The sequence below is a fragment of the Nestor notabilis genome, unplaced genomic scaffold, assembly GCF_000696875.1.
Source record: "Nestor notabilis isolate BGI_N333 unplaced genomic scaffold, ASM69687v1 scaffold7481, whole genome shotgun sequence".
Lineage (NCBI taxonomy): Eukaryota > Metazoa > Chordata > Aves > Psittaciformes > Psittacidae > Nestor > Nestor notabilis.
The window spans coordinates 87,350-107,080 of NW_009913276.1; the positions used below are offsets into that span (position 1 = coordinate 87,350).

General features: G+C 38.1%; 1 protein-coding gene across 1 annotated transcript in view; it reads left to right on the forward strand.

The window, feature by feature from the left end:
• LOC104412410 (myosin-binding protein C, cardiac-type-like) overlaps nt 1-19,731 on the forward strand; it is a 58,735-nt gene that overhangs the window by 24,857 nt on the left and 14,147 nt on the right. The window contains 14 exon segments of the mRNA XM_010023130.1: nt 113-245; nt 473-475; nt 918-1,042; nt 1,609-1,714; nt 5,674-5,840; nt 6,175-6,340; nt 7,273-7,379; nt 7,704-7,733; nt 7,903-8,039; nt 9,496-9,573; nt 10,797-10,956; nt 12,297-12,401; nt 16,000-16,188; nt 18,211-18,345. Of these exon segments, the coding sequence (XP_010021432.1) occupies nt 113-245; nt 473-475; nt 918-1,042; nt 1,609-1,714; nt 5,674-5,840; nt 6,175-6,340; nt 7,273-7,379; nt 7,704-7,733; nt 7,903-8,039; nt 9,496-9,573; nt 10,797-10,956; nt 12,297-12,401; nt 16,000-16,188; nt 18,211-18,345 (1,641 nt within the window).

Genomic DNA, 19,731 nt, shown 5'->3' on the forward strand with positions numbered 1-19,731 from the left:
CTGATAAACCACAGGAAAGGGAATAAGGATTTACTTCCCTGGCAGATAAAGTTGAAAAAATATTAAGTATAAAAGTGAGTAAGATAATTTTTTTAATCATTCTTTGTTACAGCATTCCTCAAGAAATTAGATCCAGCTTACCAAGTGGATAAAGGGCAAAAGATTAAATTAATGGTTGAAGTTGCCAATCCAGATGCTGATGTGAAATGGCTGAAGAACGGACAGGAGATCCAAGTGAGCGGCAGGTAAACTAGAAACGTGGGAAATCCCCAAAAGAAGGAACTGCAGCTGGGACAAAATGTGAAAACTAACTCTTAATGGAAAGAAAGGAATGTAACAGAAGTAATAGGAGCTGAGAAGGAATCTACATAGTGCTTTGTCTTAGGAACAGTTTGCTTATCACTTTTTCTTTTTGTTCCCTCTGCTCTATATATCTACACATGGAACTGGATGCTTTCATCTACCTACGCAGCAAGTAAGTCCTCAGATTACATTCTGATCTTTATGTGTACATCCAGGGGTCAAAATTACTTTCTCATGATCTGGGGTATACTTCAGATTAGCTTGTTTGTAAAAACAATTTCCAGTGATTTCATGCTGAAGCTATGGCAAAGCATTGTTAATGGTAGCCAGGTTTGTTGTATCACTAGGTGTTAGAAAAGCATCCAAGACCATTTACAGGAGTTTGTACTTCTCACACTGGTATAAAGGTTTCTCCATAATTTCCTATGCTATAATTTTTCAAGCACTACTGCTGTCCACTGAACTAGGGCAGGGATACAGGGCTTGAGTCTTAACAAACCTTGCCACTGATGCCACTAAAAATGAAGGAATCTCTTTCTCTGCCAGGCAGGGGAAGACAGTGTCTGGTTGAAAGGAGTTACACTCTGATAATTACACTTAGATTCTCTTTTCAGATATATTTTTGAGTCTGTTGGGAATAAGAGAATACTGACTATAAACCACTGCTCTCTGGCTGATGATGCAGCATATGAATGTGTGGTAGGGGATGAGAAGAGCTTCACGGAATTGTTTGTAAAAGGTGAGCAGTAGACTTTGAATTACTGTCACCTTCTTTACTCTCAGATTAATTAATTTATAGGAAAGGAAATTCTCAAACATTTGAACAAATTCTGACATCTCTTCAAGTATATATTTTCTTTTACAGTTAAATAAAGGAAAATTATTCCTATAGCTGCAATTAAGAAAGCACAGGAAAACAGCATGGTGATGATTACCATTAACTCTCATTTGGGAAGTGATTTACTTCTTCCCAACAAAAGGGCTAGAAAGCTACTTGAAAAATTTGCTTCCACTCAAGATAAACTCTACAGGCAGCTCAAGTAGTACAGAAAAATAATGTCTCCAGTTAGAATTTTAGATTACATATGAAACTTGATCAATCCTGTGTTTGTATTCTGTCTAATGAAGCAAAACCTTAAAGGTCACTTGGTAATATTGATAATGTGATCTGGCATATTATATTTTAAGTTCCAACATGGAGAGCATCACCACAGGGTTCTTCTTGTGGAGTACAGAGTGCTAAAATCTACCTCTGGTTTTCAGTCTTCCAAAATACTGTTTTAATAAAAGTATCTTCATTTTCAGAACCTCCAATCCTGATCACTCACCCACTAGAGGACCAGATGGTGATGGTTGGAGAAAGGGTGGAGTTTGAATGTGAAGTGTCTGAGGAAGGAGCTACTGTGAAATGGTAAGAGAATAGAAAAGGGGGAAAAAAAATAAAATCAAACACCATGAAGCCTTTGTCAATCCATGGGACATACTAGGACCAGTGTTTGTGAACAAGAGTTGTGAATAGAAAGGAAGAAGGAATCCTATATAACTGTTTTCAGAAAAAGCCTGATCGTCCTCCTATATGTCAAACACTGAGGAGGAACTGGGAGGCCAGAAAAAATAAGTATAAACATTTTATAGTGTCTCTAGAATTTCTTGTTCAGTGTTTACAGGATGCTACTGACTGTACGAAGCTGTAAGCCTTAGACTTTTCTAAACACTTGACAGTAATGTCTAACTACTGGCCAGACTAATGAGATCTGTATCGTGATGAGTTTGCTGTACTTTATGGAATCTTCCAGTCTTCTCAACCACAGTGAGTGAGGTGTGGTGTTTGGTTGTTCTGAAAAGTATTTTTGCTTAGGTAAAAAGTTAGTGTCTCTTGAGACAAAGGGAAGGTTATTGACTTATTTTGACATAACTGTTGTAGTGATCCTGTAAAAGCAATCATTCTGCATATGCAGCACATAGGATTAAGATGACAAACATTTAGACCATAGAGACCATTTTATTGGACATTCCAGCCAAGCGGAAGCTGGAAGGTTCATGTTGCTTGGGCATGCACAACAGGCAGTGCTCACATACCAGGTCTTACTCACACTGTTCTCACTTCATTCTCTACCAGATGAAATTTTCGTGTGCTTGTTAACAGCTTCAGGCACATGGTTATCATCTGTTCCCACAATGCCCATTACATTCCTGGAAAGTGCCAAACACTCATCTGCTCTCCCAAAGGAAGGAACTGAGAAGTTAAATAGAGCCCAAGACCTAGTACAGCATATGCATTACACCATTAAAGCCACATGCACAGGCACACACATGCTATGGTTCAGGAACTGCTTAGAGATGCCTGGTCATAAGAGATGGGGACAACCAGATCTGTCCCTCTCAGAGCACAGTGCAGCTGCCACACTTTGATCCTTTGCCTTTGAACAACTCCCATACATCTTACAGGGCTGCTATCTGTGGGATGGGCATTTGGTGTGACAAGGGCAAACCAGCAGCTGTCTCAGCCTGAAACACAGCAAGTGGCCATAGAAACTCTTCAAATCATAGCAACAGAAAACTAAGCACTTAGACATTTACACTGTATTTTACTGGATTTATTATGCGAGACAGTTAGTGCTCTTTGGCAACAAAGGGAGTATTTTGGACAATGCAGGACAGTGTCCAGGGAAAACATGAAACACAATATGGAGAGTTTCAGTTTTATGGCTCTGTAGGGACATGCTCAACATTTAACAGGCACTAACTCAGTGCACCTGTTATAGCAACCTTTAAACCTGGGATATGAAATCACAAACACATGAACAAAAGCAATTATGTGACTTGCACAAGATAAATAAGGCTTACAACCTCTTAGGCATGGCCATAAGACTAGGACTTAGAGAATTCATTATGTGGGTTCTTCACGGTAATTGGGAAAGAATGTTCTCTTGATCACCTGGAAAGGTCTCACATTATTATGTGTTACTATAGAACAGTTATTCTTAAAATTCAGGTGCTCTTGGAAATAATATAATTCTTGAAGAAAAAGAAGTAAAGAAATACATGGTTTTGGCCTGATTTTTCCATCTCTGAATGCTGGATGTATCATCTGACCAGTTCCAAACGAAAACAAACTATAGTAATGCAACAGTAACAATAAATCTGTGTATACCCATTATCACATAGTACCTACATCAGCATTATCTCAGAAGACATTAACCAATTTATTCTTGGAATCTAAACAGGAAATAGGAAAGCATTTCCAGTCAGAGAAGAGAGTCATTGAGTGGCAAAGTTGAGAACAGATATTTGATCTTGCAGATATTCAGGACTAAACCATGGCTGACCTACCTATTATAAGCAGTAGTTTTGCTTCAAGTCTGAGGCTGGACCAGATGATCTACTGTGGTCTTTAAACCAGAACTTTATGGTTCTATAAAATCTTCCACTTACACTTTGATATTGACAGATTCTTCTACTTTATTGCTCCAGTTACCAAAGGAGGGCCTCTAACATTATCTTATATGAGGGTTTTCACTTTTCACTGCATCATTATTTTAATCCAAATTATATCTGAAGTTCTGTTTTGAGGTTTACAGTTTTATCACTTCACTATTTGCCAGTACACCCTTCTGCAAATGCTCTACTCATACACAGCATCAGCAACATGCTAGCCAGTAAAACAAACACAAGTTAAATGTACTATTCCTTTCCCAGGGACTTAAGACACTAGTCATTGCAAGTAGTCTATTTTCATTATTTAGACAAGATTAAGAGAGGTCTTTCTTAACAATGGCTGAACATTTAGGTATTTTTCATGAGCCATATGTCAAAATACCTCACTAAAATAGAAATGAAGAAGTTCAGCTTTGGAGCACTAACCACAGTGCATATGCCTGGTTTTGCAAGAGCAGCATGTCAAACTTCTGGATTACAGTCTGTTCTCAGAAGTTCAGCAAAAGTTTAAGCACTGCTTTGTACCACTTGTTCCAGAACTAATCTGCATGAATGAGGCTATCAGCCTTAGGAGAACATCTTGCATGTGGTCTCAGACTCCTGCCACTCAACAATCAGAGGAAACATTATCCTTACGTGACACTAAGCACTCTGTTTCATGTGGTTGGTAAAGGCATCTTCTGTTTCCTCCCTTACTTACGTTGTAGTGCTGTCATGTGGAAGGGATAACAGTGTTTTTTCTAAACCAATGATAAGCTCCAATAATCTGTGCTGTAAAGAACAGTTAGGAGGGAGTAACCTGTAGGTATCTTGAAATGCAGTTGCAGCAGGTACATCTAAGTCACAAGTTGGAGGATTCCTGTCTCTGCTTAAAGTTTTGATCTTGTGATTTACTTCAGCAGACTAACAGAGGCAAAAGGTTTCCTTGCATATATCTACCCGGAAATTAGAGCTATGGTATTTTATGAGACCCTAAGTAGCATTTCAATTTGCTATCCTGTAAGCTTATTTGTTGAGTTGTCACTGGTAATAAATAAAAGCAGTAACACAAGATAGAAAAGTCCTACTCTATAAAAAGCATCTTTTCTATTTCTTTTTCTATGTAAGTATCAAAGAGAAAAATGTTTTCATTTACAAGCTTTCATTTATTCAAGTAGCATAATATAAATATATGCAAATAATAATGAAAAATCTAAAATACTACAAAAGGAATATGCTGAAGAAAGTTATTTTCTTGTAGCCTCTTCATGTTATTTAGGATTAGGAACAGGAAATCTTGGGTATTTTTGTGTGACCTTGACTGAACAGCATGAATCCTCTCTGTTCATTTCCCTTCGTGACGATTGCAAATGACAATAATTAAATTTCCTCCCAAGCTGGATGGTGAAGCTTAATTTAGTAATGTCTTAAATAAACCGAGACATCCTTCAATGTAAAGGGCTACAAAATCCAAAATACATCTTCATTTCAATCCATCCTTAAATTTTCTTAATTTACTGATGCCCACAAACCATGGATTTATAACAATTATAATTTACATCAGGAAAATTAAGACTTTTAAGTCATTTCCCTGGAAGTCCCATTTACAGTATGGCAATTTATAAGATAGCAAACTCCCTGCTGTTGAAGTGTCTTCATTACTGTATCTTCTACAGCATTTAATATGCTTTCGTGATTATCTATAGCACGTAAATAGTAACAATTGAGTAATTTCTGTGAGTGAACTCTCTTGACCCAGAAGTCAAATACCTAGTGAAAAGTAATGGTCAAGCTAGAAGCATTCTGGTTCCAAAAACATTTGTGCAATGGTCTCTTTTTTGCTAACTTGAAATTGGATTTCTCTTGTGTCTTCCAATCTCTAGTAAAATTGAGCTGACTCTTACTCTCTTCCAACCATAGAAATATGGCTCAATACTATTTATGGCATTGCAGGGAAAAGGATGGAGTTGAGCTGACACGAGAAGAAACATTCAAATATCGGTTCAAGAAAGATGGCAAAAAGCAGTATCTAATTATTAATGAGTCAACCAAGGAGGACAGTGGACACTACACAGTGAAGACCAATGGTGGAGTATCAGTTGCTGAACTAATTGTACAAGGTAGGCACCAAATTAAAACAGGCTAAGGTAACCTTCTCCAGGATAGTGCATAGGAGTAGCATGATGCTTACGCCAAGGAAAAAGAACACTTAATAAGGGCCATAAGGTTTGATAATAGAGGTGTCAAGGATGTAACAGATACTCCGATAAGCACAGGTGCTTAGCTATCAGCCCTGTTTAAGCCCTCCATGCTGTGGCTTTCCCTTCATATATCACTCTTCCACACAGCTTGCTCAGCCCTAGCCTTTTCTACTGAGTAAATCCACACCAAGCGTTTCCTTACAGCGCTATTGCGATTTGTTAATGTGCATATTGATTATTCTCCTGATATCAGAGAAAAAGCTGGAAGTTTATCAGAGCATTGCGGACCTGACAGTGAAGGCACGCGACCAGGCAGTCTTCAAGTGTGAAGTTTCTGATGAAAATGTGAAAGGAATCTGGTTGAAAAATGGAAAGGAGGTGGTGCCAAATGAAAGGATAAAGATCTCTCACATTGGCAGGTTAGTCTTGTTTCAGAAAGCAGGTATAGGCTTGGGTATTGCATTAAATTCTATAGAAACTATTATCTCAGGGGATAGGAATATAAAACAAGACTCTATCTTGGCTCCACCTAAAAGGAAGACGTTTAAAACTTTCACATATGCAATCAGCATGTAGTCACAGACTTGCTTTTGTATGCATGCAGTCTTTTGTGTTAGTGCATTTTGCATGTATGGCATCAGTGGTGTAGCAGCAGAATTCAGTCTCATTTTTTATTAGGATTTCATGTTTTCTTGGTATTCAAGCAACGTAGAAAACACATTGTTGATAACTTTATAAAATTAGCAGTAGTATTCAGGCAGATTAAGACAGCACATATGCATAAACCTCTTCAGAAGAACTAGTGTTAACACACAGATATCCAGTCCTGTGCTCAAGTTTCTTAGCGGTCTAACTACTACTGGAAATGGAAGCCAGGAAGGTTCAGAAGATACATAAGCATTTCATGCTAGGTAAAGTCTTCCTTGGTGCTCCCTTTCTGTATTCTGTTTTGAAATTACAATATACAGGGATGGAGCATTGATTTTTAGCTTGTTTTTCCAAGAATTTATTGCAGTCACAATCTGCTCAAATGAACCAGTCAGCAGTGTTACAGCTGCCCTTGTAATGCGAAAGGACTGGACTAAAGCAGAGAAACAGCTTTCTCTATTCAGACTAGACTATACCCTTGACAAGAAAAATCCACAGACAACATGCTGACATGGATTTGCTTGAATACTGAAAATAGAGCAGTCTATAGCCCTTGTGGTTGTTGAGTTGATGTTAGGGCAAGGGGACAAGAAGTAGTAATGTCTGTTAATATTCCATAGACTGCACCTTATCTCTTGAGATAACCCTGTTTCTCAGGGAGAGCTAAGGTAAGGGAGTGGAATATATTTATTCATGTTTCCAGAATCCATAAGCTAACTATTGAGGACGTAACACCAGATGACGAGGCTGATTATTCCTTCATCCCTCAGGGATTTGCTTACAACCTTTCTGCCAAGCTTCAGTTTTTGGGTAAGTTATCTTAGGATATGTAATTGAAATTTCAGAGAGATAAAAGATGTCATTAATCATGGTTATAGCAGGAAGGAGTATGTAGAATCTCCTTCATGATACTTCAATATAGGCACATTTCATTTCCCTATTATTTTGTGTCATCATCATCATCATATTGTTTTACTGAGCCTCTTTTCCAGTTTACTGGAATTAATCTGTATATGTATATGTCTTATGAGGTTTTAATGATGAATAGTTTTAGAATTACATTGTGGGAGTGGATTCTATGTAAATTCCATTTTCTGATCTATTTCTCCTCTCCCTCCTCTCTTTCTTTCCCAGAGGTCAAGATTGATTTTGTACCAAGAGAAGGTAAGAACAGCAGTTGTTATTTATATGTAAGTAAATATGCTTTCAAGAGCAAACGAAGTGGTGTTTTTTCATTTTTAATTTAATGTATGAATATTCACCATTTTATTTTTCCACACAGAACACTCAAACTAAAATTTAAAACTTTTTTTTTTTCCTGCCTTTGCTACAGAACCTCCTAAAATCCACCTTGACTGTCTGGGCCAATCCCCTGACACTATTATTGTGGTGGCAGGGAACAAATTGCGATTGGATGTTCCCATATCAGGAGATCCAACACCCACTGTAATCTGGCAGAAAGTAAACAAGGTAATGTGGAACCTGACACAATGGCTGAGGCAAGGAAGTTACAACAGGAAGTTTATTTTCTTTCTCAAATGTTGCTCTGATTTGCAATTCTTAGTTACAAGTATTTCCATCTTCGTATTACATATCTGCAATGCAGCTGTCTGGGATTTTGCTGATTTTGTGAGAGTCACCCTGAACTGTCCTTTTTCTGAACTGTTGCCTGGTTTTCTATTCCAAAAGAAGGGCTGAGTATGTGTGAGTTGACATGCAGACAGTAGGATATGTGTTTAGTCTCTTCCTACCTCAGAGAAAAAGAAATAAATGATGAGCCATCCCCACCATCTTCACCTGATAGGATGGATGTGTTCTGGAGATGACAGCTTCATTTATAATCTTTCTCAAGAATTCTATAGTCTATGCAGAAAACATCTTCTTAGCAGACCACTGGGATAAAACTGTATTTGGTATAATGAGAATTGAGGACACTTGCTACTGGCCTTATCAAACCAATTACAAAACATCAAAGAGAGAATTTAGAAGCTAGACACAAAATGTTAAGTAGGCTCCTTTTCTGGCCATATCCGAACATCCCCACCCCTCACCATCTGTGGGATCTTAAGCTGTAACTAGCTCAAAACACAGAAATACTTTGCATAATATTCTACAGCATCACTATACTTCTTATATGTGTAGATACAGACAAAATAATATTGCCAATTATATTAATTACCCTAATAACACTTAGGACTTTTTTCTGCAATGCAGTATTAGTATGGAAACATAAAAGCCATTTGTCTCTATTTTGGGAACGAAGAAAAAGTGACTTTCTCATACACAAGTTCCTCTGATAAAACGATGACTGGGTATCAGACAAACCTTATACAGTGTTATTTCTAAGGCATGAGGTCTCAACATTTGAGTAGAAGAAGCCACTCCTGATTTGAAGGATGTATAACATACACTTGCTAATGAAATCCTAAACAAACAGTAGCACAGCTTCAGAACACATTGTTTCATGCATGTTACAGACCTGACCATATTCCTCAGTGGTCAAACATCTACACTGACTTACTATCCCATTGTTACAGAAAGAAATAATCCTTTTTTATTTTTGTAGTTACAAGATGAGTAACCAGTACCACAGGACACAGACAGATTTACAATCAGTTACAATTGCTATAGTAGGAATGCCATGCATCTTTGTTGAGCTGTAAATTTGGTTTTGCTGACTTACTCTTCCCTTAACTCACTGCAGTCTGATATGTCTATTTCCATTTCTACTTTTCACTTTTGTATCAATTGATTTCCTTGCCAGGTCTGCTTGCTGCCTTCATTTTGCTTTTCACTTTTCTCACACTTCCATCTTCAACCCCCCCTAACAAACCTATGGATTCTCCTTTGTCTTGCAGAAACTGCTTTACTGCTGTGATCAGAAAGCCTTAGCTGACTCTATTGTTTCTTTGCTTTGCTTATCTAGAAAACTGACCTTATTCGAAGCAATGAGGATTCCATGACTCCCTCAGAAAATGGCAGTGATTTAAATACTGACAGTAAGGTAAGTTCCCCATTATTCATGCAGAGACACAACTATGCTTAGTGTTTTCCAGATAAAAGGTTACATTCGGAAGGAAATAAAATTAAATTCAGTAGATATTAAAACAGGTCAAGCAAAGAGAACATCAGGCCCAACATCCTGCCTCACAACACTAAGTACCAAACACTTTGAATGGGCACAAGAGATCTGGGGAGCAATTTTAAAGATGCTGATTGAGGAAATCTCTTTCTAATCACCATCACATGGTGGCTGGATTACAAGGAATCAAAGCAGTATTTTGAAAACTTTTTTTAATATATTTGTAAATGTTTTTTTCCTTTTTTTAACCCACTAACCTGTAAACATCAATAATAACTAGGGGGGGGGGGGAAAAAAGGACAGGAATCTTATAGGACACAGAAAGATGGCAATGGGTCTAGAGGGTGGACTACGTATGTACAGAGGTGAAAGAATCCATAGCTTTCCAATGAGTTTCCTTATAACTTATTTTGATAGAGTAAAAAAAATAAAAAATTACATTAATTATGTAACAATAAATCTTTCTCAGGTTTAGGTTTCTGGAGGCACTATTCATGCACGTATGGTTTCTAATGGTTCCTGTTCTAAGTCTGAAGACACATGGATACATGAAGAAAAGAGAGTGTTATAAATGTACAGCAAAGTTGTGATCATTATGTTTAGACTTCATCTCAGAGTAGAAAGTTACCCCATATGACATTCTTGAGTGACAGAAATCATACTAATGTTATTAACAGTTACAGGAAACATGGTCAAGTTTTTAGAGGGAAATTGTTCGAATCCATGTTATCTGACGCCAAATGGAGGTACTGTTGATTGGGAAGGTGAACTTGAAAACCTTCTTGAATTTACACAGTACCCAGCTGTTATCCATAAAACTCTTCACATGATAATAGCAGCTACCCCAAGCGGGAATCTGTGCATGTACTTAGTAATTTCTTTGAAACATAACTGGGCCTATGTAACTAGCAACTAACCTTAATGACATGCAGACTTCCAGAACCAATTTTCCCAATGTTATTTATGTGAGGCAGTCTAAATTTTCTTTCTTCTACATACAAACAGAACTTGAAAAATTTTAGTGCTTTTCAGTAATTTTTATTCTCTTCAGTGATTTAAAGATTTTCCAAGCTTACTTGCAGGCTCATCAGGCTGCCCTGGCACAACTTACAATGACTTTGTCTCTTACTTTTCACTGCTCACAGCTTCTGTTTGAATCTGAAGGCAGAGTTCGTGTGGAAATGCATGAAGACCACTGTGTCTTCATCATTGAAGGAGCAGAAAAGGAAGATGAGGGAGTATATAGAGTTATACTAAAGAATCCAGTGGGAGAAGATAAAGCTGATATCACAGTCAAAGTTATTGGTAAGTGAAGGAAACAGCCAGAGCATGGAAGCACCTTGAGCTCACTGAAACTCATCCTTCTCTAAAACTGGGTCAAGTTCTGACTTTAGGTTTGGAAAACCTGAGAAGGATCATAGGGGAAGATATACTACCAACCACAAAAGTTAGCAGATGTAATTTGCACAGGTAGTTGCCTTCTGTGTGAAAAGGCGAGACAACAGCTCCCAATAGAATTCCATGTATTTTTATATATTTCCAGTTTCAGGTGATCCTGTCATTTTACAAATGACATTCTGTTCTGTATATATTTCATGCTTGTCTAAGAAAAAATTCTTGTCATTTTGTTGTGGTTTATGCTTTTAAGCAAAGATGACTTCATTCTAGAAGCAGTAAATGGAATAAAGAGACATAACGTGTCTGATAAAAAGTAAACAGATTGCCACTGTGAGCCACAGAAGAGCTGGGGGGGATACAATTTTCAGTCAGTGATTTTTATGACATTTCTCACAATATTTGACTTTTTTATACTCTGCCACACATGACAACGTCAGGTTAAAAGCAAACTTAGAAACGATAAAAGAAAGTTACTTTCACCTACATGATTAAAATCTAGAATTCACTGCTTAGGTGAATACTAAGTCTCTTTTCATCTTTTATAAATCCTAAATCATAGAATGATTTGGGTTGGAAAGGACCTTAAGATCATCTAGTTTCAACTCCCTGCCATGGGCAGGGACACCTTCCACTACACCAGCTTGCTCAAAGCCCTGTCCAGCCTGGCCTTGAACACTGCCAGGGATGAAGCATTTCCCACTTCTTTAGGCAACCTGTGCCAGTGTCTCACCACCCTCACAGTAAAGAACTTCTTCCTTATTTCTTACCCGATCTTCCCCTGTTCAAGTTTAAACCCACTGCCCTTTGTCCTATCACTACAGCCCGTGATGAAGAATCCCTCTCCAGCATCCTTTTAGGCTCCCTTCAGCTATTTGAAGGATATTTACTATTAATAACAAGATAAAAGACAGGCAGACATTGTACTCTATATAAAGTTTATTCTAGAGGGAACAGGAAGCCCTGGAGCAAGCCTCCTTTTACAGAATTACCTTGTTACCTTACATTTTTGCAAAAAGATGGCTGGGAAGAACAAGGAATAATCCATGGTGTTTAAAGGAAAACCAACCTAACATAAAAGAGCAGCATTCACTTTAGACTAAGAAACTACAATCTCAATTGTACCTCCTGTTGCTGTCTAACAAAGATGTATCAATAAAGAAAAAATGTTGAAGAAATACATTTCATTGAGCTGTATACACAGAAATTGAAACAGTAACAACTCTTATTCATTCTTACACTTTCTTCAGATGTTCCTGACCCTCCAGAAGCTCCCAAGATCAGCAACATTGGAGAAGATTACTGTACTGTGCAGTGGCAACCCCCTAAATATGATGGTGGGCAACCAGTACTTGGTAAGAAGTGCTAAAATACAAAGTCCCCAGCAGTCTTGCCTAGATTTTTTTGCTACTCCTTTAAAATGGCACAGAAGGATTCTCTCTTTATTCACTCTAGGAAGGCTGACACTCAGAAACTAAATACTCTAATATAACAAATCTTCTGTCTGGTCTGGATTCTAGCCCTTCAATTTTGGGGAGAGAGTGCCCCCTACCCTACTATTTGAATGCGAGAAATGAGCAACTCATTCAGCAAATGAGTTACCAAAGCACAAGAAGGTGATACCAAAAATAAAGCTAAATATTCCCATACAAGACTGAAAATTTAGGTCAGTATACAGGCCTTTGGACATACTGAGATTGGTCATCAGCTCCAGTTGCCTGCAACCTCCAACACTTTTACAATACAAGTTTCTTTTAGAAAACAACTTCAAAATTCTACTTCATATAAACCCACACACAACAGGTCACAAAACATACTTCAATCATTTTAATGACCTTATATCTATGCTAAAAAGTAGAAAAATGTTACCATGTCATAGAGGAAATGCACAGAAGCCATCAAGAATATCACCAATCCCATTTTAAGTTCTCAGCAAAGCATGGTGGGTTTTAGATAAAAATCCCTGTGGACCTCAGAAGGAAAAGAAATGCAGGGTCTTGACCAATGTTAGGGAAAAGGTCCTCCAGACTCCAACTGTAGCAATTTGTTTAATAAAGATCACTGGAGTCTGAGTTGCTCTAAAAAGAAAAATACACTGAAAATTCCATGGACTGCCATGGGGAAAACAAGGCTAGAAATATTCTAAAATTCTTTTAACTCCCTGTTAGTGTCTGACAGAGAGGAGTTTCTATTGCTTTTGGATAACTGGACTTCATCCATTTCCACAGGAATAGAGTAGCCTAATTTAATTCATCTGAAGTTATCTGTGCAGCAATAAACAAGATGATATTGGGCCAGTCCTTTGTGGTTTCGTCTCATCTGACAGGAAGAAGTTACCAGTTTAAACTATTTTGTGCAAAGTTATATACCGATAGCTGCCCCATTACCACAGGCAAAGACACACACACACACACACACACACGATCCACTGTTGTAGAGTTTTCAGGACAAATGCTTTTGAAAGTTCTTCATTTTGTTTTCACTGTCAAAGGAATTATTTTGTCAGTGTTCCATTATTAACCCTTTTGAACTATATGAAGAGGTTTCAGGGCTGCTACAAACAGAGCTAGAATAAATCACCTGGTGTGGGGGGAAGCAGCCAAGATGCAGCAATATCCATTCAAACAAAGCTTTACATCAAGTTAAAAAGGCAGGGGAAAAGACATATGCATTCTTATCTGTCTTCATATTGTTACAGATGGCATTGTAGGCAGTTTGCTACAGTCTTTATTAGCTTTATCCAACAAATATAGAAAAGAAATTCACACCCCATTTTCACTCTTATGCCAACCTTTCATTGCATCTTGTGTACTTTTTATATTACTAAAGCAGTGTCTTTATCTATCAAACATTCTGTGCATTTGGGGAAATAATCTGCTTTACCAAATGCCACCAGCAGTACCAGTATTGCCTTTTTACCTCCTTTTTACCCTTTTTTATTTTTTGTCTGAAATTGCAATTCTGGTATGCCACAGTGAAGAAGTGTCTCAGTTCTGGTAGGAAACACTGCATATCTAAACCAGCAGAAAAACAGAAACTGAGCTGCTGAAACTTCTCTCTGTCTCACAGACACTGAAGAAGAGAGAAAAAAGCAGGAATACACAGGTTCTTTGCTTTAGCATTCTACCCTGTTTAAAAGCTACTGAAAACAAGCATGCCAGGGGTAAATTTATACCTAAGAAGTGATGATACAACCTGTCAGCTCAGGTACTTCTTGCAAGACAGGGAAGGTTGCTGATGCACGGTACCTGTGCCTACAGCTTGTCAGCAAACTGCCTGTCATATTCTCCATGGCCCTTTAGGGGTGAATCATACTTCGCAGATATACCAAAGGGATATCTTTAAGTTTGATAGCCACAACCTCTGTGAGCAGCAGGGACTGAACCACTGACCTACACAGCTCAATTCATAAGTCGTTACAACATGTTTGCTATAGACTTTATACTATTGTAGCTGACCACTGTTACAGACATGCCCTCTGTAGACTATGAGGAGAAAGAGACATACAGTACACACAAATACATGTTATGTGTAAATCACTACTCAGTGTGTTTTCTGACTATTGACTCCATAGTTAAAAGATGAACAGCTTTTAAGACTAGATTTATTTAAAAGAAGTCTATGTGCAACATAGTCTATATGTCACATCCAGACATGCTATGTGCAACACAGATGCTGAGAAATTTAATATGGGCAGATGGCAAGAAAGAGTTGATAACTCCTCTGTAGCAGGTCACTGGAAGATGATCTATACAAACATTTCCAATATGATAGAGAACTACGTGTATATATATATATATATCTCGGGATGTATACTAGAGTATATATATGATATGTACTAGAGACCAGGAATCACAGATTCATCTCCCAGTTTTGGGAAGTTAGAGTTTGTCATCTAAACTGATAACCCAGCCTGACATAGTCATTTTGAAAAACAGCATGGTAGCGTGGGGAAGACTGCGGATGTTCAGAGGGAAGGATGATGCACTAAAGACATGGATTCTGGGCACATTGGAATACATCTAAGCTATGCTACAGATTTGTTCTGCAGTGCATCCAGCTCTCTTGGTTCTCTGTACTCATACTTGTTCACTTTCCTTCCCAAGGGAATCGGAGCAAGAAAATAGCACATGGCCAGGACTCACTTTGTACAGGGCTGAAGCATAGCTGGCATCTGCACTGTCTGGGAAGCACTCCTCAATTTCATAGAATCGCAAAATGGTTTGGGTTGGAAAGGACCTTAAAGCTCACCTAGTTCCAACCCCCTGTCATGGGCAGGGTCACCTTCCGCTAGAGCAGGTTGCTCCAAGCCCCATCCAACCTGGCCTTGAACCACTCAGCCATTCACACAGAGATCTAACAAAGAAAGAAACAAAAAGGGAAGTGTCAAACTGATCTTCCAACTGATCTTTTGCTTTGGGATTTATGCTGTTAGGAAGATGAGTGAATTGCAGCAGAATGTAAGAAATTAATTTTTTAACTCTATGTTTCATCTTACACATTTCAAGGCAATTTCTCCTTCACTGAAAGGGCTTTCCATTGAGCTGCTGTGTCTTGTGCATTTCTCTGCCATTAGGAGTGAATAACCACTTCTCGACAGAAAGGATTTACCATTTCAACCAGCTCTGCTAGTATATTTTGCTTACATCTAAATACCTTAATAGTTGTGTATAGCATGCAAAATATGCTTAAAGCCTAATGCCAGGCATATTCTAAATAGCTTCTATTCTGAAAAGTATAATTGTTCAGGTAAAAATGTCAAGATAAAAGGAAACTGCAGGAAAAGACCAAGACTTCACACAATTCAGCTGTACGTTATAATTCTGAATTACATTTGGCTCTTTTATGCCATTGGAAAAATATAAATCAAATTTAGAAAGGTAATTTTCTTGATTTTCGCTTTTCCTACATGTGAGAGCAGTTCCTTTACATTATAAGAGCTGTCCTTTCCAGGCTATATTTTAGAAAGAAAGAAGAAGAAGAGCTACCGATGGATGAGGCTCAACTTCGACCTTTTGAAAGATCTAACCTATGAAGCCAAGCGAATGATTGAAGGAGTCATTTATGAGATGCGGGTTTATGCTGTGAATTCCATCGGCATGTCCCGGCCAAGTCCTGCCTCCCAGCCTTTCATGCCAATTGGTGAGTTTTCTCACACTCTGCATTATTTCTAGGCCAAAATCAAGACAGGACAATTTTTTCCTCTTCCACTGTCCTTATACATAAAAAGAATGTGTTAGGAAAGAGGCTATCAACCATGTCCATATTCTATATTTAATCAACCTTTTCCTTTGTAATCTTCCTCTTCTCTACCTCTCATTCCCCTTCCTGAGAAGCACAGAGGTTCCAGTTTCATGAAATTGCTGATGAATTTGTAGTTGTTATAATTAGAGGTGTGAGTGTCAAGCAGGATCTGGAAAGGAGAAGAACTAATTGACAGAAATTTCCCTGTCACTCTCAGCTTCTCCCATTCCCTTATGGGTGCAAATATCACAGTATCCCACCCAGTACTCCCTTAATCGTGGCCCTCTTCACAGCTAAAAGGATAGCTGATTAAGAAAATATTTGAGGAATGATTTTCTATAAATAATCCTTCCCAACACTGCAGTGCAGTGTCTCCTGCAGTCCCTGAGCAAGGAGCAAACTAAGGGAGTCCTCAGGAAGCTTGCCTAATAAAAGCTTGAGAGAAGACCCACAAAAATACAAATAGGTGGAGGTTAAAATGACCAGAGTTGCTAAATCTGCAGATACCAGTGAAGGGGGACAGCCTGCTGAAGGAGATAATGTAAAAGCAGATGATACAGTGAAGGGCTCAGAAGGAAAGGATGAACTACAAGAAGGGTCTCTTGATTCTGGATTTCAAACACACAACGGCTGGTCTGGAAAGGGAGAGGGCAATCGAAAGCCATCAAGCGGAGCTACTGAAACAAAAGGTCCAAAGTTTTCATGGGATAAGCAGAGTTTTATTGATTAAGGATAAAGTTCACACTTACTGCTTCAGAGAAGAGGTTTGGGGTTTTGATCGTGTCCTGTGTGGTTGTGTATGTTCCCAGCTGCCTTTGCCTCCTTGTGTGCTGTTCACAGTCCATGCTACCATTTGAATATGAAAAGTTTTGACACAGCTACAGAAAGGAAACTGGGTGATATTTTTTAATTTTACAATAACTTTGGGAACTAAGATCAATTTCAATCTGTTGCATCACTTATAAAACCTGTCATTTACTTGCTTTACATAGAAAATATTTCTAATATTTGTATCTGTTATGTATGTTTAAAAGATGTTCACTTTACAATCCATATACACAGTCTGCCAAACATACATTTCCTTAACATGATTGCTTTTATGCCACATATACTGCATTTTATGTTCCAGCATTCTAAATATTATTGTATAAAAGTTATTTTTGTTTGCTTTTTGGAGTCAATTATTTCATAGGAGCATTTGTGTGTATTTGGGATTCTCCAGTAGAGTCTTTTCTCCATTGTTTTTTAATCAGTAAACAACAGTCATGCTTAAGGCAACTGAATTTAGCTAGGTGTCTTTCTGAACTGGGAGTTTAAAAAGAGCCACAACACTCCTGTTCTGTAAAGATATGAAATAGCTATAGGTAACTGAACTGAAAAGTTTTCAGCCCTGGAATGTTTTACTCCAGCTTGTCTCTATTACAGAGGCACAAATCAGAACTAGTGTTCCTGTAAGCACATAGGCATAACTTCGGGTCATTTTCTCCACTGTTAGAAAAAATGAAAATGAGTGAAGTCAAATTTTAGTCACTGATGAATTTGGTCTATGTGATTCTGTGAATTTTGCCTGATTACAACAGGGTGTAAATACAGATTGTGAACCATTTCATTTCTAAACTTCTCTGCAGAATTCCGCTGACAATCTGACTCCCTTTTACAACTTTCTTTTTTCCACTGGTTTTACTCATAAGGGAGCATACGTGAATAGAAACTACTATCTTAACCCCTCATTCCCCTCCCTGTTACAGGAGTCTTCTGCTGCACTTCTCTTACGTGATCAGGTGTTACATTTTAAAACTGCTAAATTTATTTGGAACAGATAGTGGTGTATAATTCAGCTGCTGATCACTCCTGTAGTCTTTGAATGCTCACAGTTATAGCGCTGTTTCTCAGAATTTACTTCTACATATTTCCTTATAGCTCCTCCAAGTGAACCAACCCACTTTACAGTGGAAGATGTTTCCGACACCACTGTTACCTTGAAGTGGAGACCCCCTGAGCGGATTGGAGCCGGGGGATTAGATGGTTATATTGTGGAATACCGCAAAGATGGATGTAAGTAAGCATGAGTTCTAGGCAGCAGCAGCTGAATGTTATTACAACTGCAATAGCTTCACTGCAATAATCCCAATAAATTAACCATATCCAGTATCATTAAATTTGAACTCTTATCTATGACTAACACCATCACCAGTTACCACATGCCTGTAAAACCATGGAAGTCACATCAACCATAACATCTTCACAATTATCATAAAATTGAATACATAACCTCAAACAAACAACACACCAAACAGTGCTGTTCTAGTCACTGCTATATTTTGTAGCACTCAGAAATTGTGTATTCCTTAAAACCGATATAATAACAAGACTGTAACAACGTAAGTCAAACTTTCAAGTTAACTGTTTCCTTATCTCATTTAATACTTGTGGTCTGAGTATAATTGCACCTGAGCTGGTTTCAGCTGAGATAGAGTTAATTTTCTTCCTAGTAGCTGGTGTAGTGCTCTGTTTTGGCTTTAGTCTGAGAACAGTGCTGATAACACACCAATGTTTTAGTTGTTGCTAAGTTGCACTTACCCTGATGAAGGACTTTTCAAGTCTCTCATGCTCTGCCACAAGAAGCTGGGAGGGAGCACAGCCAGGATGGCTGACCCAAACTAGCCAAAGGGGTATTCCATACCACAGAATGTCTAGCTCAGTATATGAACTGGGGGGGTGGGAGGAGGGCAGTTGGCCAGAAGGGGCTATTTGCTGCTGGGCAGCACAATATCTACAACCCCAAATTTACTGTGATGCTACAACGTAACATTTATGTCATGGAAACCAAACAGCAAATTTATCACTTCAATCATGAAATTTACTCTGACACTAAGATCAATTGCCATATAATCTAAAGTAGAGATTTTACAGGGTATAATTTTACAGGGTATAATTTATCCAGAAATAATTTATAGTCTTTAGTGAAACAGCATCATGGAATTACTGGAAATCCTACATCATCATCATAGAACAATGATTTTCAGTCATACTTCTGTGACATAAAGTAACTAAGGAAGCCCTAAGTATCCTGTTATACAGTGTCAATTGAGAAGTTAATAACAAATTCCAACAGTTACGTGCTCTGTTATTGTTTTCAGCACATGTGGCTCTCACCATTCCGTTTGGACACCCACAGGAGATACACTTATTCCAAGAAAAAAAAAATTAAGACTTCAGTTTCTCTCTAAAATGCTTCCAAAATTCTCTCCCCTCTAATGAAAATAAATGTAAAGAAGCCCCATAGCTCTAAGTTCTATATAACAGAATGCCAAAGGAGCTAGCCAAAGATGATTCCCCTACCTTTAGCTATTTTGAATAACAAAGTATATACATTCCTTAACTCCATGTGTAAAGGCATCTTCCAGCTTAGTTTATTCCCTCTTAAGTGTGGTATTTGCA